General features: G+C 39.3%; 2 protein-coding genes across 2 annotated transcripts in view; one reads left to right on the forward strand and one right to left on the reverse strand.

Moving 5' to 3' along the window:
• Positions 1 to 27: 27 nt before the first annotated feature.
• Positions 28 to 11,242, forward strand: LOC139474286 (SET domain-containing protein 4-like). Its single transcript, XM_071257236.1, has 8 exons — positions 28 to 243; positions 1,553 to 1,679; positions 2,531 to 2,951; positions 4,634 to 4,808; positions 6,066 to 6,144; positions 7,058 to 7,138; positions 7,694 to 7,808; positions 10,180 to 11,242. Exons 1-8 carry the CDS (start codon positions 90 to 92, stop codon positions 10,282 to 10,284), a joined length of 1,257 nt encoding a protein of 418 aa, XP_071113337.1. The 5' UTR covers positions 28 to 89; the 3' UTR covers positions 10,285 to 11,242.
• Positions 11,243 to 12,061: 819 nt separating this feature from the next.
• The window catches only part of LOC139475837 (uncharacterized), a 118,769-nt gene continuing 113,578 nt past the window's right edge, over positions 12,062 to 17,252 (reverse strand). Inside the window, exon 36 of the mRNA XM_071259036.1 lies at positions 12,062 to 16,908. Coding sequence (XP_071115137.1) covers positions 16,759 to 16,908 — 150 coding nt within the window. The 3' untranslated portion in view covers positions 12,062 to 16,758. The remainder of the gene's footprint in view (positions 16,909 to 17,252) is intronic.

The following is a 17,252-nucleotide window of genomic DNA, read 5'->3' on the forward strand; positions in this document are numbered from 1 at the left end:
GTTCTCAGCCAAAATCAAAATAAAGGTGGCGCTGCAGGTGCTCGCGGAAGTTTTGGATTCAGGAACTCCTTCCAGCGTAATAGCGTAGGATGCGAAGTGGACGTTGCTCAAGGCAGAGGAATCGCTCAAAGAAGAAATTTAGTGTTTCACATGCTAGCAGACAAGAATATGTACAACTGAAAATATGGATGAATAGTCTTGACAATAAGTGTAACATTGACTTAGAACCATGTGAATTTATAGGTATGATGTGGGTATATTCTACCCGACATTTTGATGGGATATAGCGAAAACGGCACCTCAGCAAAACGTCACCGGGCGAAAACGGCACCGATTGGCGAAAACGGCACCTCGACTCAAGCGAAAACTGCTTCTATTGCCTGGCGAAAAAGGCACCTTATTTTTTTTTTACCTTGGTCAAAAAGGTGCTGTTAAACTTATATGGTAACTTGCAAACACCAATATAATTGTGAGATGCTAAAACAAGTTTACATTAGAAATTAGCCTCTACTCCAACTATAATCCAACTTAGCTTATACACAACACAACTTATTGTGAAAACATGACATGCTTTGAAGAAAAATAACTCAATTTAAACTGAAACTGTATTTAGAGGCCTAACATGGTGCTGTCAGATCACAATTATTCACAATAGCCTTTCGATGTGTTGCATGAGAGAAGAATGTCAGAAAACAACAACATGCTGTGATAACTGTGACCATGTAAATAAACCATATATATTACCACAAAAATCGTTCTTATCATTATTAAAAATAGAGGTGCCGTTTTCGCCCGACACATAGTAGCCGTTTTCGCCAAATGCGATGCCGTTTTCGCCAGAGAAAATCGGTGACGCTTTGCTGAGGTGCCGTTTTAGCCTGCACCCCATTTTGATATAGCCTTCATCAGTAGATATTGAAACTGCCTAGCTTTGAGAATTATTATTTTGCACAGTTATGGCGCTTGTTTTTTGTATGAATTTGCTAAAATGTTGGTAGGGTTTGTTTCAAGAGTTACTTATAACAAACTATTGCAGACATATTCATGTAATGTTTGTTTACACACCAGCCAAGTGCTGAACTGGATTTTATTGATTTTCTGGAATTTCGTAAAATAAAGTCTTATCTTTTGTATTTTCAAGGCATCAAGTTTTTTCAAGTACCAAACCTTTCATGTTTTCTCAATGATATCTTGCAAATGTATTAGGGTGGTCATTGTTTTCACAAGTTTTTTAATGTTACACATGTATTTGTTTACCGTTGCAAACATGTGGGGATATGGATGTCTTTGTCTTCATGGTTTACATTTGTGTTGCTGATTATAAATAAAGCAAAAATATAGGATAGTCTGAAATGAAATGTAATCTTCATGTAATATTCGTTGTAGATGACTCTAGTTTTATCCTGATTTCTAACAGATTAATGTCATCCACGTAAATCAACATAATCAGGAAATAACGGTCCTCAGAAGGTATTGAATGGGTGTCGTTTAGTTCATGTAAAATGTCTGTGTGTAGCCTGAAAATTACCAATACTTATAATCTCTGTTCCAGAAACTGGACGAGGACTACGGACAAACAAGGCAATTCATAAAGGGGAGATAATTGTGTCAATCCCAGAATGTGCACTTATTACACCTGACACGGTGTTCACAAGTGATATTGGACAAGTACTTAAGGAGTGAGTTGTTTTTCAGAGTTTTTAGTGTTCACATATATAACATGTTAATGTTGGGATATACCGGTACTAATAATGATGCCCAACTACACATACATGTACCATGGTTGTTGGATAGTAGACAAAATCAAGGATGACCCACTTGACCCATTGTGACATCAGACCAGTACGAACATCAGTTACTTCTTACAAAGTTTGGGGTGGTCGGATAGCCTAGTGGTTAAAGCATATGCTCGTCACGCCGAAGACCCGGGTTCGATTCCCGACATGGGTACAATGTGTGAAGCCAATTTCTGGTGTCCCCCGCCGTGATATTGCACGAATATTGCTAAAAGCGGCGTAAAACCATACTCACTCACTCACTCTTACAAAGTTTGTTTATTTCTTGTTAAACGCCACACTCAGCAATATTCCAGCTTTATGACGGCGGTCTTTAATATATGAGTCTGGACCAGACAATCCAGTGATTAATATCATGAGCATCAATCCACACAATTGGGATCGATGACATGCATCAACCAAGTCAGTGAGCCTGACCACCCAATCCCGTTAGTTGCCTCTAACGACAAGCATAGTCACCTTTTACAGCAAGCATGGGTTGCTGAAGACCTATTCTACCCCGGATCTTCACGGGCAAGTTCTTACAAAGAGACCTACTCCTTTTTTAGCTATTTCAGGTTTTTAATTGTCAAAATGCGTCAGTCTAATCTTATTAAACAATTTGGACAATTAGGAACAAGGTTATAAAATAATTGTTTTCATTTGTCACAATATGCACAAATGGGCAAACAATTATTCTTATTGTTACAGTTCTTTCTGCCTAACTGTACATAGTGAGATGTGTTCCTCTACAGGTGTGTTCCACCCTTGACCCCTCAGAGAGTCCTGTCCGTGTTCCTGGTGTGGGAGGCGGAGAAAGGCACCACCTCATTCTGGTACCCCTACATCCAGACGTTGCCACCCACATTTAGCACACCGTTGTACTTCACAAGACAAGAGTTGGCAAGGCTTCCACCAAATGTCTATCTGAAATCCAACACTGAACAGACAAGAGTTCAAGATATTTTTGAAAATATCAGGGATTTCCTGAGAAAACACTGTTCTGATTATGACATTCTTACATATGAGAAATTCCGCTGGGCGTGGTGTGTCGTGAATACCCGATCTGTGTATGTGAAGACGCTGGAGTCGCCATACCTATCAAAGACAGACAGCGAAACAAATGTGGCACTAGCTCCCTACCTTGACCTGCTAAATCATTCTGCAGAAGCCAAGGTCAGAGTCTTGGAATGAAAAAAATCTAAAGATTACCCAAAACAGATGAAAGATTAATTGTAATAACTTGCCGATACATACTAAAAAAAAAGGTTACAGAACCCCCAATTTGTTCGTTGATTGCAATGACAGATTAACTATAGTTATCAAGTGTTCCTTAACTTCTTTTGAGAGTATTATGTCATACTGCTTCATTGTTGAGAATAATTAAGGATTGACTACAATATGTTTTGCATATATGGAGGTATAAATCATTTACACACAAACAGTGAAGACAACAGTACGAAATCAGTGACACTGTTCAGCACAGTAATGCACCACAAGCCTGTACGTTTTATTATCAGCTGGGGCGGTCGGGTAGCCTAGTGGTTAAAGCGTTCGCTCATCATGCCGAAGACCCGGGTTCGATTCCCGACATGGGTACAGTGTGTGAAGCCCATTTCTGGTGTCCCCCACCGTGACATTGCTGGAATATTGCTAAAAGTGGCGTAAAACCATACTCACTCAATCACTCACTCACCATTATCAGCCAATTAGGAAACAGGAGTCTGATAGTGGGCATGGTCTTTTTTGTTAGCGGTTTATGGAACCGACCCCTATCGCTGTCCCTGCCCGGGTACTTGCTGTAGGTCTCAAGAGTTTGGTACAAAATGTGTGATTGGAAATTGTTTTACTTGAGTCCTGTCAGGAACAATTTCGATACATGTATAAAATGATCTAATCACGCATACACTGACATTGACTGAAGCGTTATCATTAGCAAACATGCAAAAGTCAAAAGGAATGAGTAATAGTCTGACAGAAATGCGAACAGTCAACACAAGCGACGTGTAGTGTAACCATGGAGTTGTCATTAAACAATGTATCGCTTGACTAACCATGGGTCCATGCAGCCCTATGGACCCACTCAGACCTGAGGACCCGGTTACCCATCCCAGTCCTAATATCAGCCTTGGTTTGTCAGCACCATACCCATACTCCTGGGTTTCTCCAAAGTGTCAAATGGCTTTAACCTTTGGGGACGGTCAGATAGCCTAGTGGTAAAAGTGTTCGCTCATCATGCCGAAGTTGAATATTTTCAGCTGCCAGCACTGCTTTAGCAATAAGGTCCTAAAAATAATTATTCTTCATATACAAATTATTTATTTCCTGAACAAGAGATCAGACATCATTGTCAACTTTAAAATTATTATTTGCTCCGTGGTAGAGCGTCCGCCCAGAGAGCGGAAGGTCCAGTGTTCGAACCTCCTGCCGTGTCATTCCAGAAGACGTTTAAAGATGGTACTTGTTGTTACCCGATCTGGCACTCGGCATTAAGGGACTAAAACAAGGACTGGTCAGCCTGAAGTATACTGTGTCTGAGTGGGGTATTCATGTTAAACTGCAGCATGGTATCTCAGTGGCTAGCACTATGATATCGGCATAAGTCCAGACTAGTACAAGCAGGCACACTAATGGCACATCGCCATTATCGCACTAATCTTGGACACAACATTAGACCCCATTTCACCTTAAAAATTGTTATTGGCTGGTGATATTGACTGCGGGATAATAGTGTACAGTCCCATTTTAGTTACTTCCTGCACTGGCCATAATATTGAATAATAATAATGCATTTTGAATAGGAATCACTTCCAGTCACTTGGATCACTGAATTGGACTTGTTTGTTTCTGAGCAACAGATGGAGGCTAGGTTGAATGGGCAAAGCGGTCGATACGAGATTGTCACCTGTGATAGCTACCGGAAATATGACCAGGTTTTTATCCACTACAACCCTCACAGTAACGATCAGCTCTTCGTAGAATATGGATTTACGCTTCCAGCCAACCCCTTCAACGTCTACGAATTCACTGCAGGTAAATCAGGTGGAAGTTGGCAGAGCTTGCCCTGTGTAGTTCGCGTCTTCCGTTCACCATGCTTGTCATGAGCTGTTACGACAGGGTGGACTAAGTGGTCACCACGCTGACATGACTGACCTGTAATATAATGTATATATATGGTTGCTGGGTATTCCCCAATGTAACATGTCTGTATGGCTGCTGGGTATTCTCCACTGTAACATGTCTATATGGCTGCTGGGTATTCCCCACTGTAACATGTCTATATAGTTGCTGAGTATTCCCCACTGTAACATGTCTATAGGGTTGCTGAGTATTCCCCACTGTAACATGTTGATATAGTTGCTGGGTATTCCCCACTGTAACATGTCTATATAGTTGCTGGGTATTCTCCACTGTAACATGTCTGTATGGCTGCTGGGTATTCTCCACTGTAACATGTCTATATGGCTGCTGGGTATTCTCCACTGTAACATGTCTATATAGTTGCTGGGTATTCTCCTCTGTAACATGTCTATATAGTTGCTAGGTATTCTCCTCTGTATCATGTCTATATAGTTGCTGGGTATTCGCCTCTGTAACATGTCTATATAGTTGCTGGGTATTCTCCCCTTTAACATGTCTATATAGTTGCTAGGTATTCTCCTCTGTAACATGTCTATATGGCTGCTGGGTATTCTCCCCTGTAACATATCTATATAGTTGCTGGGTATTCACCACTGTAACATGTCCATGTGGTTGCTGGGTATTCCCCACTGTAACATGTCTGTATAGCTGCTGGGTATTTCCCACTGTATAATGTCTGTATAGTTGCTGGGTATTCCCCACTGTAACATGTCTATAATGCTGCTAGGTATTCCCACTGTAACATGTCTATATAGTTGCTGGGTATTCCCCACTGTAACATGTCTATAATGCTGCTGAGTATTCCCCACTGTAACATGTCTATATAGTTGCTGAGTATTCCCCACTGTAAAATGTCTATATAGTTGCTGGGTATTCCCCACTGTAACATGTCTATATAGTTGCTGGGTATTCCCCACTGTAACATGTCTATATGGCTGCTGGGTATTCCCCACTTCAACATATCTATATAGCTGAAATATCTGGCTTTATTCATTTTCTTCCCATGGTATTACAGCAAAGAGAGACTTAGATCCTTCAAAGGGTCAGATCATATGTGAGTGACTTGAAACGTCTGTACCATTGGCTCAGATAGTATGATGCAAAGACGATACTAGTAATGTCATCTTGTTCCTCGACATTTCATTCCAGATGACCTGGAAATTCTGAGGTCTTCTGTGAGCAATTGGGACAGAAAGATGGATATCATCGCAGACCTGAAACTAAAAAAGTAAGTTGATGTACTTGGGAACCAGTTATCCTTGCACACTTCTTGTTTCCACTCCTGAATAGAACAGTTGTGCTCTTGTCTGCAAGATATGTCGGTCCTGGTGTCCCAGTTAATGATGTAGTGATGTGCCAAGTACCGTATTCGACGTAATAAGCGCCCCGTCTAATAAGCGCCCATGGCGATATTTGCTAGTGAACAATCCCAATTAGCTTCCCTTCCGATTGATTAATGTACACAAGACTTATTGATTCATGTATAATACTCACTCGTGTGTTATATGCACCCTTAATTATGGGCAATTATATTCTGGAAAATATATCTGTCGTGTATGATACGTACATACTTTTCTTTTGTATCATTTGAGGCTGTCAGTATAAACTACGAAATTTACAATTTTTCAACTCTGTTTTTGTTCTCACCAGAATTATATTCTAATAAGAGCCCACTATTTCCAATTTTGAGAGCGCCCCGGGCGCTTAATACGTCGAATACGGTAATGTTATTAATGATTTAATAATAGGAATGCTCCTTGTTGCATCAGGCATCTTCAGCTATTTGTTGCAATCCAGTGAATATTGTAGTAAGAAGGAGGATATATGACAGCCAGTGTGCAATAAGTGGTAGAAGATGAGTATAATCTTTCCAATGTCCAGCTTTTTAGCATTTACATATTGAATATTTATTACCATATATGTATCAGCCACCAAACATTTTGAAGTTTATTGTACTAATGTCTTCTGAAAATACCAACATTTTAAAGCGTGTGACATATGTATTTCATGCAATGAATTATGGAAAATTGTTCTTACAGATCAATTAATAATATGTATATTACACTATCCATGCTATCTGTACAGTAGGCCTGTGTCCTTTCAGTATATGCGTAAATAAAGATTCATTGAATACATCACAGTGACCTGACCTGCAGCATAGACGAGATGTCCTGGAATCTCCACACACTGCTCAGAATAACTGCCATGAGCTGTGAGGAGCTGTGAGTTGCTACTGATGTTTTGCCGTCTTTTGACATGCTTTGAGAAAAATCTTTTCGGTGTACAATGTATTTTGAGAATTTGGGAATTTGTTTAGTCCAAATTGTGAGATTCATACATCTCATTTTTACATATATATTTACATAGGGCATCAAAAACATCTGATTTACAATTTACCTCGGTAGCTCACATGACTGAAAGTCATGTTGTCAGATCTGGGTAGAGAATAGGTCTTCAGCAACCCATGCTTGCCGTACGGGGCAACAATGCTTGCCGTAAGAGGTGACTATCGGGATCGGATGGTCAGACTCGATGACTTGGTTGATGCATGTCATTGTATCCCAATTGCATGGATCGATGTCAATCACTGGATTTTCTTGTCCAGACTTCATATTTATAGACTTTCATGGCTGAAATATTGCTGAGTGCAGCGTTAAACAACAAACAAACAAATACAGGCTGCTGTGTTACAATGGAATATTTGGACTGCAGTGTAAACCAACCACCAAAGGTTGTGCTGTTATTGAATCATATTTTATGTATCTGTTTTGATGTAGTCAAAGATGGAGTGCTGTGTATATGGGAGAAGTATCTCAAGAAAATGAAGTCAAAACTCGCAACTTTGCCAAGGTTCTTATCAAAATGGCTTTGGTCAAGAATCAGAAGTACTTGGTATGTTAAAGTTTTTAGTTATCCTGCGTTACACATTATGCAGTCTCTATCTGTAGAACTAGAACATAGTCCCAACAGAATCTCTCGCTCAGAGAGAGAAACTTCCATAAACATATGGCCCAAACACGCCTACCACCAGGTATCACGTGACCCAAGCAAGGGCTCGATCTAGTTGTATAAAACATACACAAGTGCAACCTATTATGATTACCCGTCACAGAGTGTCTGTCTGTCCACTTCTCAAAGGGGACTCCCGGTTCGCCCCTAGGTTTGTCAGCACCATACCCATGCTCGTGGGTTTCACCGAAGTGGTTAACATCTGAGACCTGCATCACTTCGGACTTTCCTCCCACATTAAGCTGACATGCCGTGATATAACTGGAATACTGTTAAAAGCGGCGTTAAACACAACTCAGTCACTCACTCACTCACTCACTCACTCACTCAAAGGGGACAAATTTTCTCAAAAACTATTTTAATTAGAGAAATGAAATTTTATATATAAACTGATATTACTGGTCATAATCTTAAAGAGTTTGAGAATTGGTGTCTTTACAGAGTTATGGCCCTTGCTCCATGCTTTTACTTAGTGCATACTGCATGAAATGGGGACAAGTTTTCTCAGAAACTGCTGAAGTTACACGTATGCATGTTTATATATGACATACTTGTCAAGACAGTGGCGCTGTATATTATTTTTTTTACAGAGTTATGGCCCTTGCTCAATGCTTTTCAAATTACTGCACAGTTTCTGCAAAGGGGACAGCTTTTCTCAGAATCTACTGATGTTACATGAATGAAACTTTGCATGCTCACCTATGAGATACTTGTCAAGACTGTTCGAAACTTGGTCCCATGAATTCTTTTTTCCAGAATTACTACCCTTGCTACATGTTTTCAGATTTGGAACATACACAGTTACAGTCCTTGATCCATGTTATTCTACAAAGTACATAGTGTCTGCTATGGGGACAAGTTTTCTCAGAAACTGCTGAAGTTAGATTATCGAAGAGATACTTGTCAAGACTGAGTTTGAGAATTGGTGCCAAAAATAATTTTGTGTATATTATTTTCTAAGGGTGAAACGATACACCGATATTCCGATGCATCGCGATACTTGACGAACGATACGATACACGTGGCTCTCTTTATCGATACGCCACAATACGGAATGCACATCTTAGTACAATGTTCCCTGGCTATAGCATCCTTCAATATAGCGCTAACTCAATTATAGAGCGCTGTAACACATAGCTCCCAAAACTTTCTTACATTTTAATAAGCTCAAGTTTCTTCACTGACACAATGTTTTTCCCAAATCATAAAAAAACACCAAAAAACCCATTATCAGCGCGAGCAGGGAACCGCCGGAAATACCAGTAAAAAAATCCGACTTCAAGTACGCAATTCAATCCTATTATTATGCTATCTGGTTATAAAAATATGTTCATTGTATATCTGGACTTATGTTTGTTATATATTTCATTAATTTTATTCAAAATTTTATTCAATATTGTTTACAGTAATTTCGGCGAAATCAAAGTGAATTCTTAAATATCTCATATATTTGATATTTATATACTTGTCCTGCATTACAAAGGTAATGCTCCCATCCACTACGATTCCTCTCCACAGGGAAATTCTTTGGAATGCTGACCGCATGGGTACTTGTTGTCACCTGTCTGGCACTCAGCATTAAGGGGCTGAAACAAGGACTGGTTGGCTTGGAGTCAGTATACTGTGTCTGAGTGGGATATTCATGTTAAACTGCGGCATGGTTTCTCAGTGGGCTAGCGCTATAAATCGGCATCAGTCCGCACTAGTACAAGCAGCCACACACACACATTTACATGCACATCGCTATGTAACCCCATTTCACCTCACCTAAATTTTTTGGAATGTACTTTATTTGCTCAACAAAAGAGTGTCGTGTGCAGCTTGGGTCACGTGATACCTGGTGGTAGGCGTTTTTTTGACGATTTATTTATGGAAGTTTCTCTCTCGGGGTGAGAGATTCTGTTGGGACTATGTTTCGGGTCTACTGATAGAGATCGCAATATGTGTAGTGCAGGATAAGTGTTAGTATAGTATAGTAGATATTGATAAGATGGAACTTATTCACGTGCCTTAATCAGATATCTAAATAAATAAGTCCCCTCATTTAACTATCTATAGCCTGATAGAAACAGTTCTTTTGTAAGGTTTAGCATTATGATTCATATCGGTTATTTTTTAGTCATAATTCTTGGAGATGTCGTCAGATTCTGAATTGATAGCTTCACGTTTTAGCTCATACATATTGAAAAATGTCTATATGTTTTTTTAGTATGATGAAATTTAGAATAATTTTACCAGTGAATATTAATTACAGGTGAGTGAAAGTGATACCCTGTCAGAACATGAAGCTTTGGCCTTGACCTTGGTCCAGGACAAGCAACACATTCTGGAGCAGACACTTAATGGCCTCTTGAATTGAACAACCACAGTTTGTCCAAACTTTGAAACTGATAGGAAAAAGCTTATCCATCAACATTTTTACACAAAACCAAAGATATATTCAAAATTAATATTCTTTTTAATAATCATAAGCTAGGAACAATAAGGAGACTGTCTATTTTCTGTACATTATTATGTCTGCCTTTTGAAAGTAAGTGTGTTCATTTCATGTTAGTATCTTACAATCTTTACTGTTTAACTTGTACCTCATCTTTCCTTGATTTCTCCTGTTTGATTAGATGTTTGTTACAAACCAAAGTTGAACATAACTGTTTATAATGTATATACCATGTACATATGATATTGTATATATGATGTACCTCTTATGCTGCAGTTTGCAGCCTGAGTGTAATAATGTTCAGTTCGGTGCAGTCTGCGAAATTCACAATTGTCACAGTCAGGTCGTAGTTGCTTTCAGAATCATCCTCAGAATGGAAGAATCCCCAACCTTGTATTTAAAGTTTTAAGTTGTGTAGTAGATTCAGTGAGCTGAGCTCTGAACAAATTACTCCAGTTATTTCTTTGGTTCAAATCCAGTATGTTGGAAGTTGATTTAATCGACAAGTGTTGTACTTCATCCATTCCCTACACACCCGTGAAGACCCGGGTTACAACAGGTCTTCAGCAACCCATGCTTGTCGTAACAGGCGACTAACAGGATCGGATGGTCAGTCTCGCTGGCTTTGTTGATGCATGTCATCATATCCTAATTGTGGAGATTGATGCTCATAATGTAATTATCTGGTCCAGACTCGATTATTTACAGACTGCCGTAACATAGCTGGAATATTGCTGAGTGCGGCGTTTAACAACACACAGACAAACATTCCATAGACTGCACAGCTTCCCTCAGTCACACAGCCATCATTCTATCCTTTGGTTCTTAGAGCTGTGAGTGGGCAGTTAGGGTTTATAAAGCTTGTCCACTGTATATGTGTATACGGCTGCTTCTTTGAATAAAATATTTTATTACCAAATCTATGCTGTCAGGTTTTGTGCAAACGACCAACACAAGACCCTTGGTTAGTGTTATGCTCAGGCTATTCCTTGGGTGGCATCAGATGCCATGTGTTGACCAGATAGCTTCACAGCAAATAACCCCCTGGGCCTACATTGATCCATCGCTGTAATGGCCTCTGGGCTAGACAAGCCAGTGGTTGGTACCGGTACACGCAACATCCTATGACACACAGTTTGTCACCAAGCCTGATCTACTTAAACCTGTCATAATGAGCAAGACTGCAGGGGACTAACTTTATACCAGAATCCCCAAGCAACTTTTTTTCCTCAGGACAACAATAATGAGTTGCTACACAGTTGCCATTGTCTAAAAGTAAAAGTGGGTGTTCACAAGGAGGTGTCACTAGTCCTTCCTGAATGTTACTGGTCTCAGGAGAGATCCCTCTCTGCTTGTTTTGGAAGACAACCAACATATAGCTGGCCAAAATCAGAATGAACCGTTCCAGTTAATTATATTGATCAGTATCCATGTGTGTTGGGACAACCACCGCCTTGTCTGCTTCATGCCCCATTGCAGGCCACCTATTATTGCTTTGTTAATGCTGATATAATGGCCTGAGTGCCGTTGTATAAAGCGATCTTAGCGCTAAGGTGATCGTAACTCCCATGCCTTATCATAGACTTATGACAGTCGTAGCGCTAAGGTTGTTTTGTACAGCAGCACCGTGATCAAATCATCACTCACACAATGTATCATTCTTACAGAAACATCAAGATGTATTTACCAATTTCCACTTTTTAATATTCAAAACAAATCAATATTATGCCTCCACAATTGGTACTTGTAGCTGCTCATAGAGTACAAAACCAACGCACTGAACATCAGACACAGATTGGCTGCTTACAAGCAGGGCAGTTCAGACTGTTAGTGACATGATGCTCCAGTTAAATATTGCTTCTCAAACATGATGAACCACATACATCTTAAAAAAAGAAAGATACGTTTTTTATATGAAAATTATCAGAGACATAAAATATGCCTCTAAATCTGCTTATATGATACTCTGAAGAATTAACAATGAGTTATGGAATTTTTAAATGTTCAGAAATATGAAAGAAACCGTCACAAAATCTTGTAGTCCAGCCATGCCTGCAAGCAATGATGTACCAGTGTGAAATGTGTAATAAATATAAAAGCCTGACTATGATGCAAGCACTCTGTTTCAACATTCAGCGTCAGGCAGCATGGGTAGTACCTTGTTAGCAGCATCGTAAATACAATGTAAAAATCTAATATAAAATAACAATCTAATAATAAATTTAGATAGCACAGCTTGGCTGCCATGCAGTGTGACATGACATACACAAAGGTAACTTACAACCTCAAGCTTGGCTATTAGGAAAATATCATGTAACCATGGTAACAGAAACAGGAATAACAAGGTCCAGAACCCATATGATAAAGTGATAGCATTAGACTGATATTCAAAGCATTGCCGTTGTGCAAAACAGAATCAAATTCCACGGAAAATTAGAAAAAAAAAGAAAAGAAGGCATCATGATCCCTGGCCTCATCTTGCTGACCATCAACACTGGTTACACACAGACATTTTGCTAAGCAAACTAAATATAGTATATATCTGATTTGAAAACAAATTTAGCTTTTCTCACTGAAAAAACTCTGTTTCATCAATGTTATATATTACTTTATACAAAATTATGAACATACACTTTGTGGCAATCACGAATATTCAAATTATTTTCCACTTACGACGCACTGTAATGTGAAGAATGGATGATATCACAGACTTATATACGTCCATGATATATATCCATCTAATAACAAGGGAGAGGTATGCAAAACTCATCAGAAAAGTGTGATAACATGAAGCTTTGGCCATTTCTGTCTCAAAATCTGAATGGTTGAGACTGTATAAAATGGAATTTGTCACAAAAGAATTTTTGTTTGTGGTTTGTTGATTTTTGTGCATATTTTGTTATAAAATCTTCAAAACATCTACAAAAAATAAAGTTTACGTAAACCTTTTTCTGAACAGTCCCACAGATGAAGTATAAATATCTTTGGTTCCATAACAAATTTCCATTTACTGTTCACTATGATAAACCCCTCTCATTGTTTCCATAGAAACTACCAGTAATTCAATCCCCGACAATCACATTTCACAGGAAAACTTACAAAACCAGCACATATATTCTTAGGATACTCTGATGAACGATGACATGCTTCTCAAAATATTCTGCATGACTATATTATGATGTAATAAACTTTGATTTTGTCAGTAAGATGAATGTATTGAACAATGCAATGAATGAACCAGCCGATGCTACAATCTGACACCAACGCAAACAGTTGAATATCGTCACTTATACATATTGCACTTACCACTACAACAAATACAACACAAATTGGAGCCATCTGTATACAACTACCAATAGTACAACAGTCGACAGGTAGACTCAAAAGTCAGGGAAATGGCCACAAAATGCAGATATCGTGAATCAACAGTCCACACCATGATGAAATCAAAGGGACACTCAGTCTTAGTTCCACTCCAGTAGGTTACCCTTGAACAGTGATGAGCTTGGATTGTAATAGTAATACCAACATGTTTCTTCATCCAAGATGGTGTGGGCTGTATTTTTGTATCTTGGTTTCAGCTACTGTCTAGAATTAAAGTGTGAATAATAACACCATAACATCAACTGGTACAAATATATCTAAAGGTACATTCCACTAATGACACACCAACCCATCTGACATTAACATGAATACGCTTGTCTCTGAAACACCCACAGTGGTTACCTCCCCTGACTGAAAAGTGTACACTACATACTACTGATGTACTATTTAATCCCATGGTACTGTACACACCGTATATAAATAGGACTTGGGAAACATTACATGAACTGTATATACCTCACAAAATTAAATAAGAATAAACATAATGGCACATTTTCCCCTCATTCTCGAACACCATGTTAAGAACCCATCAGAGTTGTATTATGCAGGTTGACGTCAAAGGAGTTGAGCAGTAAGTTGGGGGTATCACATCTCAATCTCTTATGACCCCACAGAGCTGTGATCAAAATCAATAGTTATTTAACACCCTACAAACAGACCAAGCTTCTACCTACAATTACCATAAAAATATTAACGTCGCCTATAATGAACACAAAACTCAGTATTTCTTCAAATGGAGATGATATATGGTCTTTCGTTGATAAGATATTATTACAGCACTTGGCCATTTTGTTTCCGTGCCAACAAGGTGAAGGTCAGTTGGAGAGGCAGATGTGGAAGCACCTCGTTGTATGAGAGCTGTAGTAGAGCTGCCCTAGTCGTGTGCTACATGTAACCTGTATGTCCATACATGGCAACACGTCCCTGAGATGGGCAGTCCCACAGCTTTGGCACAGTCACTTCTTCATCCCATCCGGGAACATAATTCTCACGTGGGGTGGGAATGGAGACCATGCACTTTACTTGTTTAGAGACACCATCTATAGCACACAATCACTTGTGGAACACAGGGTGTCATCCTCATATGAATTCCACCAATATATATATATGTATGTATATCCATCTATCTATACATCTACACTTTCAATCAGAAGGCTAAATATCAAAGCAGCACATGGTAAAAATACCAGTTCATGAAAATTGTCAAATCCACTAAGGTGGACATCCACTTTTACACACAAATATAAGATCCACATATCCCCAGCGATTACGTTCCATGACGTTCACGAATGCTACATAGCTTCTGTTTTCTTGTATACTGTATATACATGAACAAATGACTAGAATAAATAACGAGTTCTAACATGTACATCTGTGTATCACAAAAATTGCTTAATACCTCCTTTTGATTTTAATCTCTCAAACATTCGTTCAGAGACGACAAAACATGTAGCTAAACACAAAATAAAGTGAAAGATCCTCATCAGTGAGGCTTCCAAGCAGTCCTGGAACACTTGTCTCTTATCGCAAGTCTCACGGTAGCACATGGTTAAAACGATAGCCCCACTTCCAAGAACACGAGGAATCTGGAGATGCACATTTCGTAAGTTTCACGGTAGCACATTGTAACAGAGTTAATATGATAGTCCCACTGCCGCGAACACGAGGAATCTGGAGATGCACATTTCGTAAGTTTCACGGTAGCACATTTTAACAGTTAATACGATAGTCCCACTTCCGCGAACACGAGGAATCTGATCTCAATCGACACAGACACAATGTTTTACTGGACTGTCAAAGTGATGAATAATCTTGTTGAGAGCATCACTTATTGGTACTGATATGGCAATCTCTTATGAGTCATGCCTCAAGACACTGAGGGAAGAGGAGTCGTCCTGAGAACTCTGGCATGGGATACTTGCAGGAGTATTAGACCTTACATTCTTTTTATTGGTTTATGGATCCTCCAACCTTATTAATTGAAAATTCAGGAAAAAAATCAAATCAGAATGACAAATACGTTTTATACCGTCGATGATAAAGATTGTCATGACAACAATGAAATGCCGCTGACTCATAGCATTTATAAGGACCCAAACCAGAACAAGATTTACCTCCAAATCAAACTTTAATATGATTTTAAAAATCCTGTGAAATGCATACATTTTTCTTTCTTTTTCTCGACTTAACGTTTTACTATCAAAATCCATAAACGCCCCAAAATAGTCTTGCCTTACTAAACTCTATGAAGGAACCTGGATGGAACTTCCATTGAGCCAATATTTTGGTGACTTCTAATCTGATCAGAAACAGACAGCAAAAGGGACATGGTTTGAATGGGTAGAGTAAATGGTCCTTGTGAAATGCCTGACGACAAATGGATCAGTATCCGTCTGCCTGTGTGCTGCCATATGCGTCACATATCAACTTGAGTTTTTCTATATCTGAGTACACTGACACGAGTCTGTTCCATTGCTGGAGAATCCTCCACAATCCACCCATTGCTGGAGAATCCTCCACAATCCACCCATTGCTGGAGAATCTTGCACAATCCATCCATTACTGGAGAATCTTGCACAATCCTTCCATTGCAGGAGAATCTTGCACAATCCACCCATTACTGGAGAATTTTGCACAATCCATCCATTACTGGAGAATCTTGCACAATCCACCCATTGCTGGAGAATCTTGCACAATCCACCCATTGCTGGAGAATCTTCCACAATCCATCCATTACTGGAGAATCTTGCACAATCTACCCATTACTGAAGAATCTTGCACAATCCACCCATTGCTGGAGAATCTTGCACAATCCATCCATATCTGGAGAATCTCGCACAATCCACCCATTGCTGGAGAATCTTGCACAATCCAACCCTAATTGGAGAATCTTGCACAATCCAACCATTGCTGGAGAATCTTGCACAATCCACCCATTGCTGGAGAATCTTGCACAATCCATCCATTAATGAAGAATCTTTCACAATCCACCCATTGCTGGAGAATCTCATATCAGAATGGTAGAACCTTTTCCAAGCACTGCCTGAGATGGTCGCCACGGGAGACATCATTCCTGGCCAGGGCTCTCCGAAACAGTATTGGGCATTCCAGAGAGGTGCAGGGCTGAGTGGAGTCTTGAGCTCCCATACACGTGTAGCATACCTGGCAAAACACAATTACTGTTAGTTTGGAACACATACATTCATCTTCCTGAGGCAAGGGAGTTAACAGACTATAAAAGTCCACTTTCCACTCTTGCCGAACTAGGCTGGAATTTCGTGGCTCATGGTAGCACTACCAGTGACTATTATGTGTTATGTCCCTTCTAAGTCCCTCCTAATGACCAATTAGATTCCACCCATCATATTACTTGCATTTGATTTAAACAAAACGGCAGCGCCAAGTCAAGATGATCTGATCGATAATCAAGATCTTTATTATGATAAAATGGGTCCTACCTGTCAAAAATTACTTGAGCTACTTGATTGGTTTTTTTTAAATATCTT

Source organism: Haliotis cracherodii, unplaced genomic scaffold (genome assembly GCF_022045235.1).
Source record: "Haliotis cracherodii isolate W230 unplaced genomic scaffold, xgHalCrac1.p SCAF_3, whole genome shotgun sequence".
NCBI lineage: Eukaryota > Metazoa > Mollusca > Gastropoda > Lepetellida > Haliotidae > Haliotis > Haliotis cracherodii.

Coding starts and splice junctions, on each gene's coding strand:
- LOC139474286 (XM_071257236.1), top strand. CDS start 90: ATGCGAAGTGGACGTTGCTCAAGGCAGAGGAATCGCTCAAAGAAGAAA. Junction 7,139..7,693: donor GCCATGAGCTGTGAGGAGCT/GTGAGTTGCTAC, acceptor GTTTTGATGTAG/TCAAAGATGGAGTGCTGTGT. Junction 7,809..10,179: donor TCAAGAATCAGAAGTACTTG/GTATGTTAAAGT, acceptor TATTAATTACAG/GTGAGTGAAAGTGATACCCT.